At 35.4% G+C, this 15,495-nt stretch overlaps 1 protein-coding gene across 1 annotated transcript in view; it reads left to right on the top strand.

Moving 5' to 3' along the window:
• Positions 1–15,495, top strand: part of EML5 (echinoderm microtubule associated protein like 5) — a 97,489-nt gene that overhangs the window by 11,123 nt on the left and 70,871 nt on the right. The window contains exons 6-9 of the mRNA XM_009319520.1: positions 8,031–8,166; positions 11,100–11,301; positions 12,405–12,542; positions 13,306–13,562. Coding sequence (XP_009317795.1) covers positions 8,031–8,166; positions 11,100–11,301; positions 12,405–12,542; positions 13,306–13,562 — 733 coding nt within the window. The remainder of the gene's footprint in view (positions 1–8,030; positions 8,167–11,099; positions 11,302–12,404; positions 12,543–13,305; positions 13,563–15,495) is intronic.

Below are 15,495 nucleotides of genomic sequence, written 5' to 3'. Positions count from 1 at the left end.
TATCACTTGCCGGTGAAGACCGAGGCAAAAAAGTCATTGAGTACCTCCGCCTTCTCCATGTCCCAGGTAACCTGGTCTCCCGTTTCGTTCCAGAGAGAGCCCACATTTTCCCTCATCTTCCCTTTACCCCCGACATACCTATAGAATCTTTTCTTGTTGCCCTTGATGTCCCTGGCCAGATTTAATTCTATCAGGGCTTTAGCTTTCCTAACCTCAGGAAGATAGAGACTCAGTATGTCTAATTTGAATTTTTTTTTTTCCCCTCTCTCCTTTCTTTCTGTTGCTTAAGATCGCTGTTGTGGTAAAAAGTGAATGCTAGATTGAGAAATACATTTAGGTGTTTATTTATGTACTGTCTCCCATTATTGTTGATGGGGGATTTAGTAGAGCCTGGAATGCGTTTAAGTTTAGCCTTAAGTAGACATGTATTACTCTGTTCAATTACCCATGTGTCCGTATATATAGTGACATTTTATATACCGGAGTTGAGTATATAGCTGCCTCCCCCAAAGAATATGAATCTACTTCATCTGACTTTCTTTTGTGGATGTCTGATTAATCCAAAAGCATCTCAGAAGGCCTGGACTCCTATATTTAGGCAGTTGGTGTTGAAACAAAGACACAGGCCCCCAGAGAGGCTGTGGAGTCTCCATCCGCATCTCTGTCCATTTGGAGATACTCACAACACGGCTGGACACAGCCCTGAGCAACCTGCTGTTATCTGACCCTGCTTTGAGCAGGGGTTTGGACTAGAAGCTCTCCAGAGTTTTTCCCCAGCATCAGCTATTCTGTCATTCTGTGAATTGAGTCCTACTGTCTGGTTGTCTGATAGCTCTCTAGAGTCCATTGATTCTATGAGCTGTATTATAAGCCCAAACACCTGGCTTATTTGTAGACACGTATGTTTAGTCATTTTAGCTTGACTCAAGCACTCTTCCTTGTCCTATGTTGCTGCCTTTTACTGTATTCATTCAGCTTTTTAGAACAGTATACAGCTTTGAAAAGTAAAGATATATCAACGAAAGTTCAATAAAATTTTTCAAAAGTGCTTGGTAAGATTTTCTTTTAATCAAAATGTTTTATGCGACTATGAAGTTATTGTATTTTTGCTACGTAAGTTTTCATTATATTTTCCATATTCATTCAAAGCATATGGTTTTGTGATTAAAGTAGGCAGCAAAAAAACACTTAGTGGTTTGCAATCTAATTTGTGCATGCCAAACTGAGAGTGTCATTTCCTCTCATGGTAGTAAGTCATATACAGTAATATAATGCAAGATTCAACTTCTAACTTGTCCAAGTATCACTTTAAAAACAAAGCAAATCAATTTCTGGTTGTTTTAACCTACGAGGCATGAAACTGCTAAGGTATCTTCGTGAAGCTGTATTATTTGCTGGTTGAAGGTTGATTTTCGTTTCAGAAAGCATTGTACTTTCTAGATAATATTTGACATTCCCTTATTAATGATTTTAAATAGTGTGAAAATACAAGCATATGGGTTCCTATATTGCAGCTTCGAAATTCTAGGTAAAAATCAATAACAGTTAATTATTCTTTCTTATAAGAATGTGTTTGTTTTAACTGGCAGTATTGGACTGGATGGGATGATGTATGTAACTGAAGTATTAAAATCACTGTTTATGATTTGATCAGGTAGAATGGAGGTGACAAAAAGTGATGAATGGTATGTATGTGTGAGAGCTTGCAGTCAGTCTGTAGTAAGGAGACTCTTGGTTTACTGATGATTTAGAAATGTACATTCAGGATGGTTGCAGCTTGTTGAATTAACTAATTGAAAAGCAATCGGACTGCTTATTCAGACAGCTGTATAATGACAGTGTGTCTGATTATGAATAAAAATAAAGTTATGAAGAACATAAGTGTGGAAAACATATTCTAGACTATATGTTGCATTTGAGATGTCTTTATATACATATACGTGTATGTCTATTAAAAAAAATAAAACATACACACACACGGATACCCTTCTGTGTGCATCTATAGAAATATTAAATGTATTAAAGAAGGCGCAAATTATAACCCAAGAAGTATGAGGGGATATTTTAGCTTTCAAATATTTCCTGGTTCTTACTCTATATCTTCAGATCTGGTTTTAGTGTTCAGTAGTGTTCTATTCTATTCTATATTTTCCTACGGTGACATGGACATTTACTTTTTGATGTTGAAGTTAGTGAAATGAAATTTTTAAAATGCTTATATTGCATATGCAGAACTGGATTCCCAGAGAAAAGAGGGCGCTTTGTCTCCTATCCAAAACTGATCAGGAAAATACCCTCCCATGCTGTTTGATGCTGTAGTAGACACCTGTCTTGTATATTCACTTATTTGTTACTTGGAGTATTTAGAATTGCAACAGTTTATTTCTCAGAATAATGCAGTGCTTTTCAGCTGTTTCAGTGTGAAATGACCCAACTGATACAAACGTAGGATGATGAGAGCTTGCTGCTCCATTACCTTACGTGCTGTGTCAGTTCTTTGTTGACCACAAGATCAAATTTGAAGTGCTCTGCTCCTTATCTTCAGTAGTGTCGGTGGATGGAGCTCAGGTGACCTTGGAGCAGGTCTCATCTAGCCTTCTATTTTTGTCTCTGTCCTTTAGGCTCAATGGAGTTGTACTTTGCAGTACTGAAGTAGGGACACTAGTCCATGGCTTTGGAATTCATTTTCACAAGAGATTAGAGTCACTACAAATCTCAATAATTTCGGGGGGGGGGGGGGCAAGAGAATAAAATCTCTTCTGGAAGCTTACTTTCCAACAAAATGAAACCTTGTTTTTCAATAAAATATTACTTCAAAGGATAATATTGTCAGACTATTGTAAGCACAAAATAGAGCAGCTTGGAATAAGAGTGCCTCTTCAGCCATACTAAACTATTACCATAATATTTTACAGTTAGTTTGTACTTAATTTTATAAATCATGTCCTTCTTGTCCATTCTTTTAAAAGAAAACGCAAGTGTAAATGATAACATTTGTGATGTGCATATGTTGTTAAAAGCAGTGTGTGCATAGTAGGGAATTGATACAAATTTCCGTTCAGTATGCTAGTGTTGGAATTGTCATCCCTGCATGCCTGTTTATCATCCCGCATCATTACTCCTCAACAGGCTTGAATTAAACTGAAAATTTATTCAAGGAAAACATGTCTCATTATTTGCATAAAGTACCATGTATTCCTTTCTTGCAGCATAAACAGCAGGTATCTGAGATGCAGGAAAACATTTTCTAAAGCGCGTTAGTGATGTGGGGATATAGTCCATCCAGCTGGCAGTGGTCTGCATTAATATAGAAAACAGGTCCTTTTCAAAGGTTGGCTACCTTTGTTACAGTTACCCTAGCTGAAAAGACATTTTTTTATTTTAAGAGTAATTCAATGTGAAAAATAAACCATGCTGTCCCAGTATAAGCAACCAAGGAAACAGATAGCAACTTTAGCAAGCAAAATAAGAATTCACAGCTAAGTCAGATTATGAGTCTGTCACAGCAATACCAAGAACTGTAGACAGAGTTTACAGTGGAGAGCCACTACTGTGAAATTTAATCTTCCTATCTAACAAATCACCCGTAAAGGAGTTAAAAAACGGGCATATTACTATGAAAAAAAATTAAAATAGTTGCCTATACGCCTCTCATTGGCTGAAATAAGTGGATATGTGAAACATTCCTATCTGAGCTTGAGTAGAAACAAAAAGTTGAAAGCAAATCGGTTGGGATGACTGGAGAATTAGTTGGAAGAGGACTGGAGAGTTCACTTAATGTAGAAGTAGGAATGAAAAGTAGGAAAAGATGGAAATGATCAGGGGGTAAGAGTAAAGGCACAGAATTCATGTGCAAGGAACACTGGATGGCAATGGGAAACTCAAATTCTAGTTTTGCTGATCTCTCCTAAATAATAATACTAATAATGAAAGTTTTAAAAGGGAGAAAGAAAACAGCAACATGAAAGCATATGTAAGTTCATTGGCACTGGTAGTACTTCAGGAGGTTATTTGTAGGCAGTGCATCTGATTCTGGAAAGTTAATATATACCTTGACTAAAAAAAAAAATAAATTATTAGATGTCTCATTTTTGTACCAGTGCAAAGAACAGACTATAGATTCTTCTATTTTATCATCTGACATGTTCTAAATTCAAGGTAGTCCATGACTATTAAGATACATATACAAGATGTTACTCAGGTATTAAAACAAAATAGTATGCTTATTTAAAAACACTGTACGTTTTAAAGATTCTTGTGTGCTATGCCTTTGCCTTGCATGGTAAATGCACATAAGATGCTTTCTCAGCAGCTGAATAATTTATTTTGAGATAGTCTTTCAGAGGTGCACATTAAAGTTGTGTGGATTGATGTCAGAAACAGGTTAAATAACAGGCTCGAGATTAAATAACAGGCACTCTGTTAAAACCATTGCACGCCTATGTCAGTTGGCTGAATACTAATTAAATATAGATGGAAACAATATAATGAACTTAAATGGATGGTTTTAAGCTGGTATCATGTACTAACACATTAAGTTGTGTAGTATTTTTCTCCTACTGCATAGATTAGTCGTAGATTTGAAAGGTAACTGTCTGCTTATTTCAGCCAATGAGAGGCATATAGGCAACTATTTTAAATTTTTTTCATAGTAATATTCCCGTTTTTTAGCTCCTTTACGGGTGATTTGTTAGATAGGAAGATTAAATTTCACAGTAGTGGCTCTCCACTGTAAACTTACTGACACTAGCCTTAAATGTTTGCAATCCATACTGCATAGCATTTCCTTGCTATGCAGTATGTATTGGGAGAGAATATCTTAGAATAAGTGCCCAGCATACATGTTGCTTTACATGTTAGCATCTATGTCCTGGATTGTTTCTAGAAGTAAAAAGGTGGCACTGGAGTTCTTATTGAACTGGTATAATGTCTCTGTTCTTCCTGTTGCTCAGTAGTAGTCAGTTGCTTCTGAAGTTTCCATATGATCTTTCAAGCTTGGTCCTAATTATAGCTAACTGCAGTCATGTGTTTTAGGAATTGCATAGTCAGAGTTAGTGTAGTGGATTTTATATAAATGACTGCATTTAGATAAATTAACACTTGATTTTTGTCCATTGGAAGCAAGATAGGTCCAGCAGCAATAGAAAACCTGAGACTACCTCACTATTGGAAGCTTCTTGGATACAAGCAGTGGCAAAATGTTCATGCAGTAGAGACCATCTTTGTCAAGTTCTTGTACTTTTCCAGCTTTCAACTATCATTTCTGGTAGATCTGAGCATTTATTTTTGTTTGCTCTCATTCAACTGTTTTTTTTAATTTGAGGTAACACAGATGTGATACCAGCTGGTTATATTGGAAAAATAGGAAATACTCTGCATTCTGAGAAAACCGCTGATCAATTTGAGATATTTCCAGAATTTTTCCGTTCATTAGGAAGCGTAATGAAAAATTGTAACAGAAGAATGCAATCTGTATGTCAAACTTCGTAACTGTTAAGATGGAAGACTTTGAGTCACACCTTTTTTTTTTTTTGATTCAGGAGCACAATCAATCTTTGTTGCTCACATTATTCAAGTGGATCAAACAAAGTCAATGCAATTGTTTGCTTCTCATTACTGCTAGAAGGCTATTGACCATCAAGAATCAAATTATGTTAATGACAATTTCAGGCTGAAGGATTAAGAGAAGCATGAAGACTCCAAAGTCGATTTGCATTAACAATCTTGACAGTTTCTAAAAGGAAAGATTTAGTGGAAGACTTATGACTGGCCAAGCTACCAGAGTAAAGAATCTGTCTTTTCCCCATTAAGTGTGGGCCTAACAATTAAATGAAGAGTAGCTAAGCTCAGCTTCTTCCATTAGGTATTTACAGTCCCCATTAATAAGGGACCTTTTTTCTAGTTTTCATCTAACTCTTCTATTCCAGTGGCACATAGAGTGAAATGAGAATGTCCTATTGCATTTCAAGAGATTGAGCAAGCACAACATCTGCCAAATCTCCTTGACAACCAGTATGTCCTTTTCAAGATAAGGATATTCTGTGAAATGGAAAACAGATTAATCCTGGATCCACTTGATCTTATCTTCAGAACATTCAGCCAGCTTCCCACTTCGCCAAATGTCTGATTCTTTTTTTAGTACTGACTAATTAAATCATGGATTTTGGAAGGAGTTAATTAGAGAAAAGAGAATAGTTCTATTATCAAGGTTGCATTCCGAAAAGAGCTTTAAAAGATGTAAATATGCCAGAACTTGGGCAGAATTCAGTATATGGTACAAAATGAGCCGAAATTCCTCTAGCCTTTTATTTGCTCAATGATGCTAAAAGGTTAATGCAGTAAAACAGACAGACACACAAAGAAACAAATACAGTTTGGGCTGTATTTTCAAAAATCTCTAGGCTCCTAAAGAAACAGAGGATTTTCAGGACATTAGAGATAATGGGAGTTAGCCTTCTAATCTGCTTATGACTTAAAAATTCCACTACACTTCTATTTAGGCATGTACTACTCCTGAAAATATGGCTTGTCTTAAAAGTCTGTATCCTGAGGATGGACATGACACGTCAAAAAATTTGAGTTCTGTCACCTTAGTCTTTCAGTTTTGATTGTCATTTGACGTTCTAGTAATAATACGCTTTTTTTGTGAAAGCGGAGAGATTTCTTTTTTCTCAACTTGAAAAATGATATCCTTGTTACCTGATGCTAGAGAAGCAAACACAGTCCATATCTCATTGTGATCAGTCCATTACGATATTTTCCTTAGTTACAATTTAAGAAGAAAAAACAGTTTGGTAGGAGAGGATAGTCATGAGTAACATGGGAATTCTCACAAGCCACAACACTGGATGCTAATTTGTTCTGTAAGTGTACAGCTTTATTTTCCCCCAAAAGCCAATCTCTCCCTTGCAAATTGCTTTCACTTTTGGGATTAATGTGCTTCAATACTGTAAAATCCAGACCCCCAACCAAAGAAACTGTTGGAACATTACATTTACTTCTTTACAAAACTGAAATTTCAGAACAATATTGTAGAAGATATATGTCTGTTATTGGCTGTTCTACCTTCTTTTGGACAGGAGTTACAGAGACAGATTTTCCCTTCCATCGTTTTTAATGCTCTTCTGTTTTGGCATAGCTGAATATTAAATATTTTCAATAAATATAGAACAATTTTTTTTTAACTTCTCATAGGCTTATTAACTAAGGTTGCCCTTTCAGTAGCTTTGCTTACTGAAATGCGTGAGCTACTTCAGAAAATAAGACTAGTGAATTGTGTAGGTACTTTAAAAAAAAAAGTGTTTATGCTATTTAGATAATGTATCATGTTTACATCAAATATAGTGGCTATGTGGATACAGTATCTTTATTTTAATAAAAGATATATCATCCTTGCCTCTTTGTTGCCCTGAAGAAAATGTATCAAGTGAGTTAAAGAATGTGTGTTAGGTTTTGTTTCCTGATGTCCACCTTTAAAATAAGAGCTTATATTAAGTATTTTTAAATGGTGTAGTGATCACTGTTTTTTTTTATATTTTGCTTCTAAACTTAAATACTAAATGAATCTTCCTGGGCTTAAAAAGTAAAAAAATCCCAGGTGTTTTTTGCCTGGTTGCATAGAAGCTGAGTAATAGCAACAAAGGCCCTGAACCAAGCGCAATGGAGATCCGTGGAAATCCTCCTGCTGACATTTGTGAGACTTGGACCAGGCCCTAAGGCAAGAGGATAGGAAACTAAACTCTTTCTAGGGCTAAGAAGCAGCATCACTACGATCATCATCAGGATGAAAGCAGTATTGCAACAGTTATCTTACTGTTTGTCACTGAATGTGAATTCTGCTTGTTTTGAGTTCGTTGCCATTTCTGGCTCATTCATATTTAAAACTTGTATTAGTTCCATATGTTCATGCTATTTTCAGTAGCCTAACAGGTAGGAAGACAATCAATACCGGCATGGGCAAGAGTTCCACTTTCCATATTGGTATCTCTAACCTGTGTATATTGTTAAAAATAACTTTCTTCTCTCTTTAGGCAGGAATTTTCAGCATGAATGCATGCGAAGAGGGGTTTGCCACTGGTGGCAGGGATGGCTGTGTTCGCTTGTGGGACTTAAACTTTAAACCAATTACTGTGATTGATCTCAGGGAAACAGACCAGGGATATAAAGGTAAAAAGAAGTTTGTCACTTTTGATATACCAGTAAGGTAGGAAACTTACCAGTGTTTTGAACAAGAAAAGACTTTAAAAAACCAAAAAGGTTGTTTCATGTAGGTTACTGTGATCCGTTTGCTAGAAAAGAAATTTGATCATGCCCACTAGTATGAAGGTCACATAGTCCTTCAAAGTTACTGTAAAACATACTATGAAGTTGTAGACACAGAAATTAATTTTTTTTTCTTTTAAACCAATAAAATGCACATCTTTTCTATAGCATAGCAGTTTTTAACAAGGAACAGTGATGCTTTAACAGAACTTAGAAGAGACAGTGAGATCTACAATGTGAAACAGTGGAGTACAGAAATTGCATTTGCTAGTTACCCAAATTTTCGTAACAACTATTTGGAAGTAATCTATAGTTTCATAGTACTTAGAACGCTGCTTACATATACCTATGACTTCAATTACAGTTTTTGTTGTGCTAAAATTTTGTATCTAGCAGTCTATAGCATGATTTGTCAGTATTCTAGATATTGTTGCTGTAGTGATTCAGGAAAAGAATACAAACGTATACTGAAGCACTAATGTCACTTACAGTATTGCTTTTGTTGGCATTTGGTTTTCTTTGCCACCAGCTACTTGTTATTTTCTAGTATCTTGCCAAGAATTTGACAATGTGGTAGAATGTCTGTGATGGCAATCAGATATTCAGGGTCAATAAATAATTGATTGCAAGTTAAATCTTTGTATTCTGTAATTGACTTGGCGTTCCCACCAAGATTGTGAAATATTGCAACAAGATAATACATTCCATTTTAAATGCCCTGCAGTACAGTGACTCTGTTTTAAATTTAAACGTACTCGGCTGCTGTTTCTCAGCTCTCTTGCATGTAGTTGAAAGCTGTGTTTCATTCCCCGTTTCATTCTTTCAAACTTGTTCTCCACTCCAGATTGTCTCCTTTACTTTTGATGGAACAGACTCTTGCCATTAACTGTTTTGGTTCTTCTCGATCACTTATGTGAACTCCATCCTCGTCTTTTTGACTTGTCAAATGCCCATGACAGAGCTAATAGATTTTTAAAAATCCTATCTTTAATAAGTTCAGTTTCCTGAATCTTTTCCCTTCGGTCTTTTTTTTCTTATTGTATCCTTTTGAGGATTGCCTTTATGACCTGTCCTTCTACTCGTTTTCTTAATTGCATTTTTTGCTACTCCTATACCTCAACTCTTGGTAGTTTTATCCGTGAACAGGAACTCAAGTTCTGTATTCCTGTGAATGGCTCACAGAGCAATTAGTTGACTCTAGATATATCTCCAGGTAGTCAAATTGTTTTTCAAAATATCTCCCTCCACCATAAGAAGTTCCAAATTACTAAACCAGATGTCTTAATCATACTTCATCAAAAACTGGTAGTTTGTTTCTTTATTTTTTAATCACTGTAGGCAATATAACCATATAATGTCTAGATTATAGGGCTGAATGGTAAGGTGGTTATATTCACCAGTGCAGCACAATAGGAACAAATCTGTAAAGCAAAACAGTTGGTGTGGAGGGTTAGAGTAGCACAATATACGTGCATTTTGAGGGGCGTTAGCTCTAGTCTGGTTCAGTGGACTGAACATTGTATTGCAGTTGGAGTGCACTGAGTGCACTCCTGGAGCACATCTTTCAGTTCTGTTTCATATGGAGGGAGTCTTATTTGTGCATTTGAAGGCTATCTTGTAATGCAAAGCATGGTAAGTAGGCACGATGAGAAGCTTTGCTTTGAAAGCTAGCTTTGTCAGAATTAAACATCAGTGCAGATGCACCAGACTGGCCTGCTAACCCACCCATTCACAGTTTCCGAGACTTGCAATTTTTTTCCAATGTAAATTTAATAACATAAGGCTCTTCTTTTTCCTCTACGTAGTTAAAAATATTTTTCAGAAGCACATCAACTCATACCATTACAATATGCCTTTCTCTCATCTGATAGATATAATTTTGTCTCGCATTATTAATCCAGAGTAGTTTTTCAAAGATCACTCTTGAGCTACTCTCCACGGAAGTCAGTGTTTAGGCAAAGTGAATTAAGTTAGGCATTGCTACCATCTGGTTATCTACACCTGAAATTGGCAAAATTGAGTTGCGCTGTCAGAATGTAATAAATACAGCCTGTTTTAAAAGGTGCATGTTCCTAAAATTGGGCACCTGAGACTGGGTTCTCAGTGTACAACTGTCCTAACTTCCATTTTATTATTCCCAACCTTATCTACAAACAAGTGCAGCCTGTGAGTGCTCACCTCCACTGTAAGCCTGGAAACTAATTCCGTTGTTAGAAATGCATGTTAAATTCCATCATAAACCCTTTTCATCTCTTTCTATGTTGTTTCAGTTTGACCTATTTTTATTTTCTATTTAGTGGGAAAAATAATTCCAGACACTATTAAGATGTTACAAAGATTTGCTTTAGGGGAAGCATCTTGGAAACAAGCTGGGGAGAATTGGGCTCTTTGACTGTCTTACATATAATGCATGTTCCACTGATGCTTCTGGCACCTATATAATTTAGGTTCATCTACCTAGTACTAAGGTCCATGGTTTGATCAGAAATTGTAATTTGTATTGTCTGCTACCTTTGTTGAAATTTAAAGACATTAAATGTGTAATTTCAGATGCAAATGTCAGTATTACCTTTCTCTGTCAGAGATTGGCTACATGTCCTTTACTAAAATAAGGCTCACATTTTATTTTAGAATTTTTGTAATACTGAGCTTGAAAAGTTAATGTTCCAAGGGCAGTATGTGTTACATGGAATAGATAAAAGGAGTAAATGGAGGAGTAAGAGAAAGTATATGGATGCTTCTTGACATTTTCTTGCTTTTATATTTTGTCATGTGCTACGTTGCCTTTGTTTCACAAATTCTCAGGATGTATCTCTCAGTAACAATCTCTTCTACAGGTCTGTCTGTAAGAAGTGTTTGCTGGAGAGGAGACCATATACTCGTCGGGACACAAGATAGTGAAATTTTTGAAATTGTGGTGCATGAGCGTAATAAGCCTTTCCTGATAATGCAGGGGCACTGTGAAGGAGAGCTGTGGGCTTTGGCTGTCCATCCTACAAAACCGCTAGCAATGACTGGAAGTGATGATCGATCAGTCAGGTTAAATCTTGTTTGTTTGTTTGTTTAACTGCATACAGTTTTATACAAACAGCTCATTTTGTAGATAACCTAATTGAAATGTATACATTTTAAAGGTATTAAAGTGTGGCATTGAAGTGCTTCTGATCTAGTTCAGTTATGCATGAAATTAGTGCTCTCCAGTAATAAAATACAGTGGAAATGTGTATTTCACAAAAATGAAAGGTACAAAATTTGAACAAATGTCATTTAGCCTAACATTAAGCACTCATACATAAGTATCCTGTAAGTGTTTCCTTTTCAGGAGTTATGTTAGGCATTCACAGGTTACAATGAAAAAAATTGTATAAAAACTTAAAACTTTTACTCTTACCATAGTCATTTTTCACATGCTGCGAATTAACTTTTAGCTTGGGATTTTCATCAAACTTAGCACATGCATAGGAAATAAAATCTATATTCTGAGAAAACCCAGTAAATTACTCCCTTTTACGAGTTCATCTTTTTTTGTCAAAAACACCTTTTCTTTTCTTAGAAATGAAATGCATTGGCATTTTTGTTAACTATCTTAAGTGTAACGTGGTTAAGCAAAACAGTAGTTGAATTATGAATATTGAAATAATGCTCTAGAATTCCAGATATACCTTGTAAATGGTAGATGTTATAATGTATCTTGTAGTAAAAACTTCCGTGTTATAATATTATCTAGTTATATGTAAGGAGTTATGAATAATGTCTTGTTAATAGGAAAGGATATGTTTACTGAGCAAAGTCTTTAGTTGTTCTTTAATGTTCTTCTTGGCTAAAATGGTTAACAAAATAGTGGAATTTTCACAGAGTGGTCTAAAAGTATATATTGTCATATGTTGTCATTCTTTTTATATTCAGAAAGTCAAACAAAATTAATCTGCCCTTGCATTTTCTCATTAGATATTTTCTCGCTATATTAAATATAAGAATATTCTTTGCTGTATGCAAAATTCACACTTTTGTCTTAGATTTTCCGTGTGGAAAATTATTTTAAAATAGGACACTACCATGTGCAGCGTTCTGCAGAAATTGCAGGCTTCATGCTGTCTATGACACGGCTACAAACCACTCCTTACATTTGTACTTTATTTTAGAATTTGGAGTTTAATAGACCATGCTCTGATTGCCCGATGCAATATGGAGGAACCCATCCGCTGTGCTGCAGTTAGTACTGACGGAATCCATCTCGCTCTTGGAATGAAGGATGGCTCTTTCACTGTGCTTCGAGTCAGGTATGTTACAAAAATTAAAAATAGATACGTTATTATCTCTTTCAAGCATGTTCTCTGATTGCTTTTATAAACTGTATGTATATTGATACTGCAGTGACCATACATGAGGAGATCACTTACGTTTCTGTTTTAAATTACTGATCTTTGAGGGTGCTCAGATTTTTTAAATGTGTGTCCTACATGTGTTCATGTTGTTCCATAACAACACATTCGAAAAAGTATATTGGTCTATTTGCAAAGAGTGGCAGTGTTCTAAGAAGTGTTTTACTTTAGGTTTTAGCTTTATTAATTATTCTTGAATTATTAAGAAATAAATTTTCATTACTTCCTAAATTGCTTCCATGTGTTGGAATGCTGCTGTCAGCACATCACGCATACAAAAACAGTGCTGCCTTGTTGCTGTGATCCCACAGTTTTAAAGGGAAAATGAGATCTGTGTCTCATGTCAGTGAAGTTTTCTTCCCTGAGTGAATAAAGATCTGGTAATCTACCTGATTACTTTGTTTTTGTGGACCCAGCTTGAACAGTTCCTTTTGTTCGCTCTCCCTCAGCCCAGTGCAGCACCTTCTTGTGTCACTGTTCCCTTCTCTTTTTTTGGCTGTGAAGCCCTACCCAACTCTAAAAATAGCAGTGTTGTGTTTGTACATATGCTAGTAAAGTTTACTTCATCATTTCACAATTTTGTCCGTTTTTTTAAAACTGGGAACTTGACAGTATGATAAGGCTCTTCTATACTTATGACATGCTTTCTTTCATACTACAGAGATATGACTGAGGTTGTTCATATCAAAGACAGGAAAGAAGCTATTCATGAACTGAAATACTCACCAGATGGGAATTTCCTAGCTGTTGGTTCCAATGACAGCTCTGTGGATATATATGGTGTTGTTCAGCGATACAAGAAAGTTGGGGAATGTATTGGATCTTTAAGTTTCATTACCCATATGGATTGGTCTTCGGACAGTAAATACTTACAGACCAATGATGGCAATGGGAAGAGACTTTTTTACAGGATGCCAAGTAAGATTCTGAGTTGCCTTTATGATATTTGTTACTTATTACAGAAAGAATGTATAGTAGTTTTGTAAAAACAGACAAATACAGATCCTGGTTCAAAGCACTGGGTTATAGAGAATTTTTTTTCTAAGTTCATATAAATATTTGCTATATTTGAATAAGTACAGCATTTTCTGGCAAAGTTACTTAACTATTTTTATCCTTATATGTTTACTCTTCTTTATAATGCATCTTTTCATGGTAGAGCTGCTGGCCTATAATTTATTTTATTTCTCAAAACTAAATCTTCACTCCCACTTTTTTAGAAAAAGAAAAATATTGCATTCAAATTCAATTTTTGCAATAGCTTAATAGCTTTGTGCTTACTGAGCTTGGGTGTTAAATGGATTATCATTTGCTTGCACTGTATGTTTTTTAAAATGTGTGGAAAAATCCGTATGTTGCATCTCGGAAGAGTCATCTGGTTTTCCAGAACTATGTTTGCAACAGAACTGAGGAATTTAACTTAAAAGAGCTTTTACAGTGAGAAATTTGTAATAGATAGAAACAATCTGAATGCAAATGAATTTGGAAGTATAATGAGATTGGCTAACTGTAGAGAAAATAAGAGTACCTGATATAAGTATGCCAGAATATTAGGAATTACTCACTGGAAACAGAAGAAATATTGAAGCTGTGATGCATACATGATTCAATCATGCAACCTTCAAAATGAACAAAAATATCAAAATGAAATTTAGCAGGGCAGTCTACTGATAATGCAAGTTCAAATGTGTCTTTTTTATGGCAGGGGACTATTAAAGAAAATTAGTATATTACATAGTATTAAAATATAGTTGTCAGATTCAAAGTTTGTGACAAGCCCATTATTGTAAATATTTTCAAGACAACACTGTCTTGAAAACTTGACTGAACTCTTGAACCATGCTCTTGAAAGAGTTTTAATCAAGACAATTCCCCCTGCAGAGGACATATGCACATAGTACGTATATCTTAAAGCTTCAAATTTAAGTAGTCCTGATTACAATATGTCAAGGGCAGTATTTGTCACAAGGTTTGACTTGTTTCTTCTGTGTGTATGCACTCTTTACATAATATCATTCTATATTTTTCCCACTCATCATATTTGTAGTAAGTATTTATTATCATCACCACTTACTATATTGTCCCTTCATTTGTTATACAATATTTACGCTTTGCACTGTACATTATTTATAGTTCCATGGAGCTTTTTGTGACTCTTTGCTGAAGCATCTAATTCGTTCTATTCACAAGTTTGATTTTGTGCACTGAAGGAGACAGAAGTTATGTAAGAAAAGATAGTAAATGAGAACTTAATTAGACTGTAACAAATACATACACACAGGAGGAGCAATTTCAAGTTACAGGCAGCTTTCAGCCTGGAGTTTCTTGATATATTAGAATGTGGGATTGTGAAAGCTTGTTCATGAAAAAGTTTAGCACAGTCAGTGAAGTTAGAGGAATCTCCTAAATATTTTAAAGTAATGATCAGAATCATATAACACTTGAAAGTCCACTATAAATGAGTAAGGAACTTACAGTTGCCTAATACAAGATCTGTAGGACTTAGCCACGGATATAACCAGTATTAGTAGTCATCGTTTACATGGATTAGTGATTGAAAGAGATTACAAGGTAAACCTTGTCAAAGGTTGCAGTTATTTCATCAGAGCTGAAGGATCTTCAAACAGGGCACTTGAGTTCCTTTCCAGTTTTTGGAGGGGTATATAGTAGTTAAACTTTTCCTTGAGTGTGGTGTGTGTGTGTGTTTGTCTGTTTGTTTTTTCCTTTGTGATTTATTTGCCATTTTGCTTTATCTTTTCTCTATGGCTGTTCTTTACTTTGTTTATTTCGGTCCACTTGAGTTCTCCCTTGCCCTATCCCTCTGTTGAAAACTTACCTCCTTACAGTACCT

This window comes from Pygoscelis adeliae, unplaced genomic scaffold (assembly GCF_000699105.1).
Source record: "Pygoscelis adeliae isolate BGI_AS28 unplaced genomic scaffold, ASM69910v1 Scaffold71, whole genome shotgun sequence".
Taxonomy (NCBI): domain Eukaryota; kingdom Metazoa; phylum Chordata; class Aves; order Sphenisciformes; family Spheniscidae; genus Pygoscelis; species Pygoscelis adeliae.
This window is presented reverse-complemented; position numbering and strand designations above follow the sequence as displayed.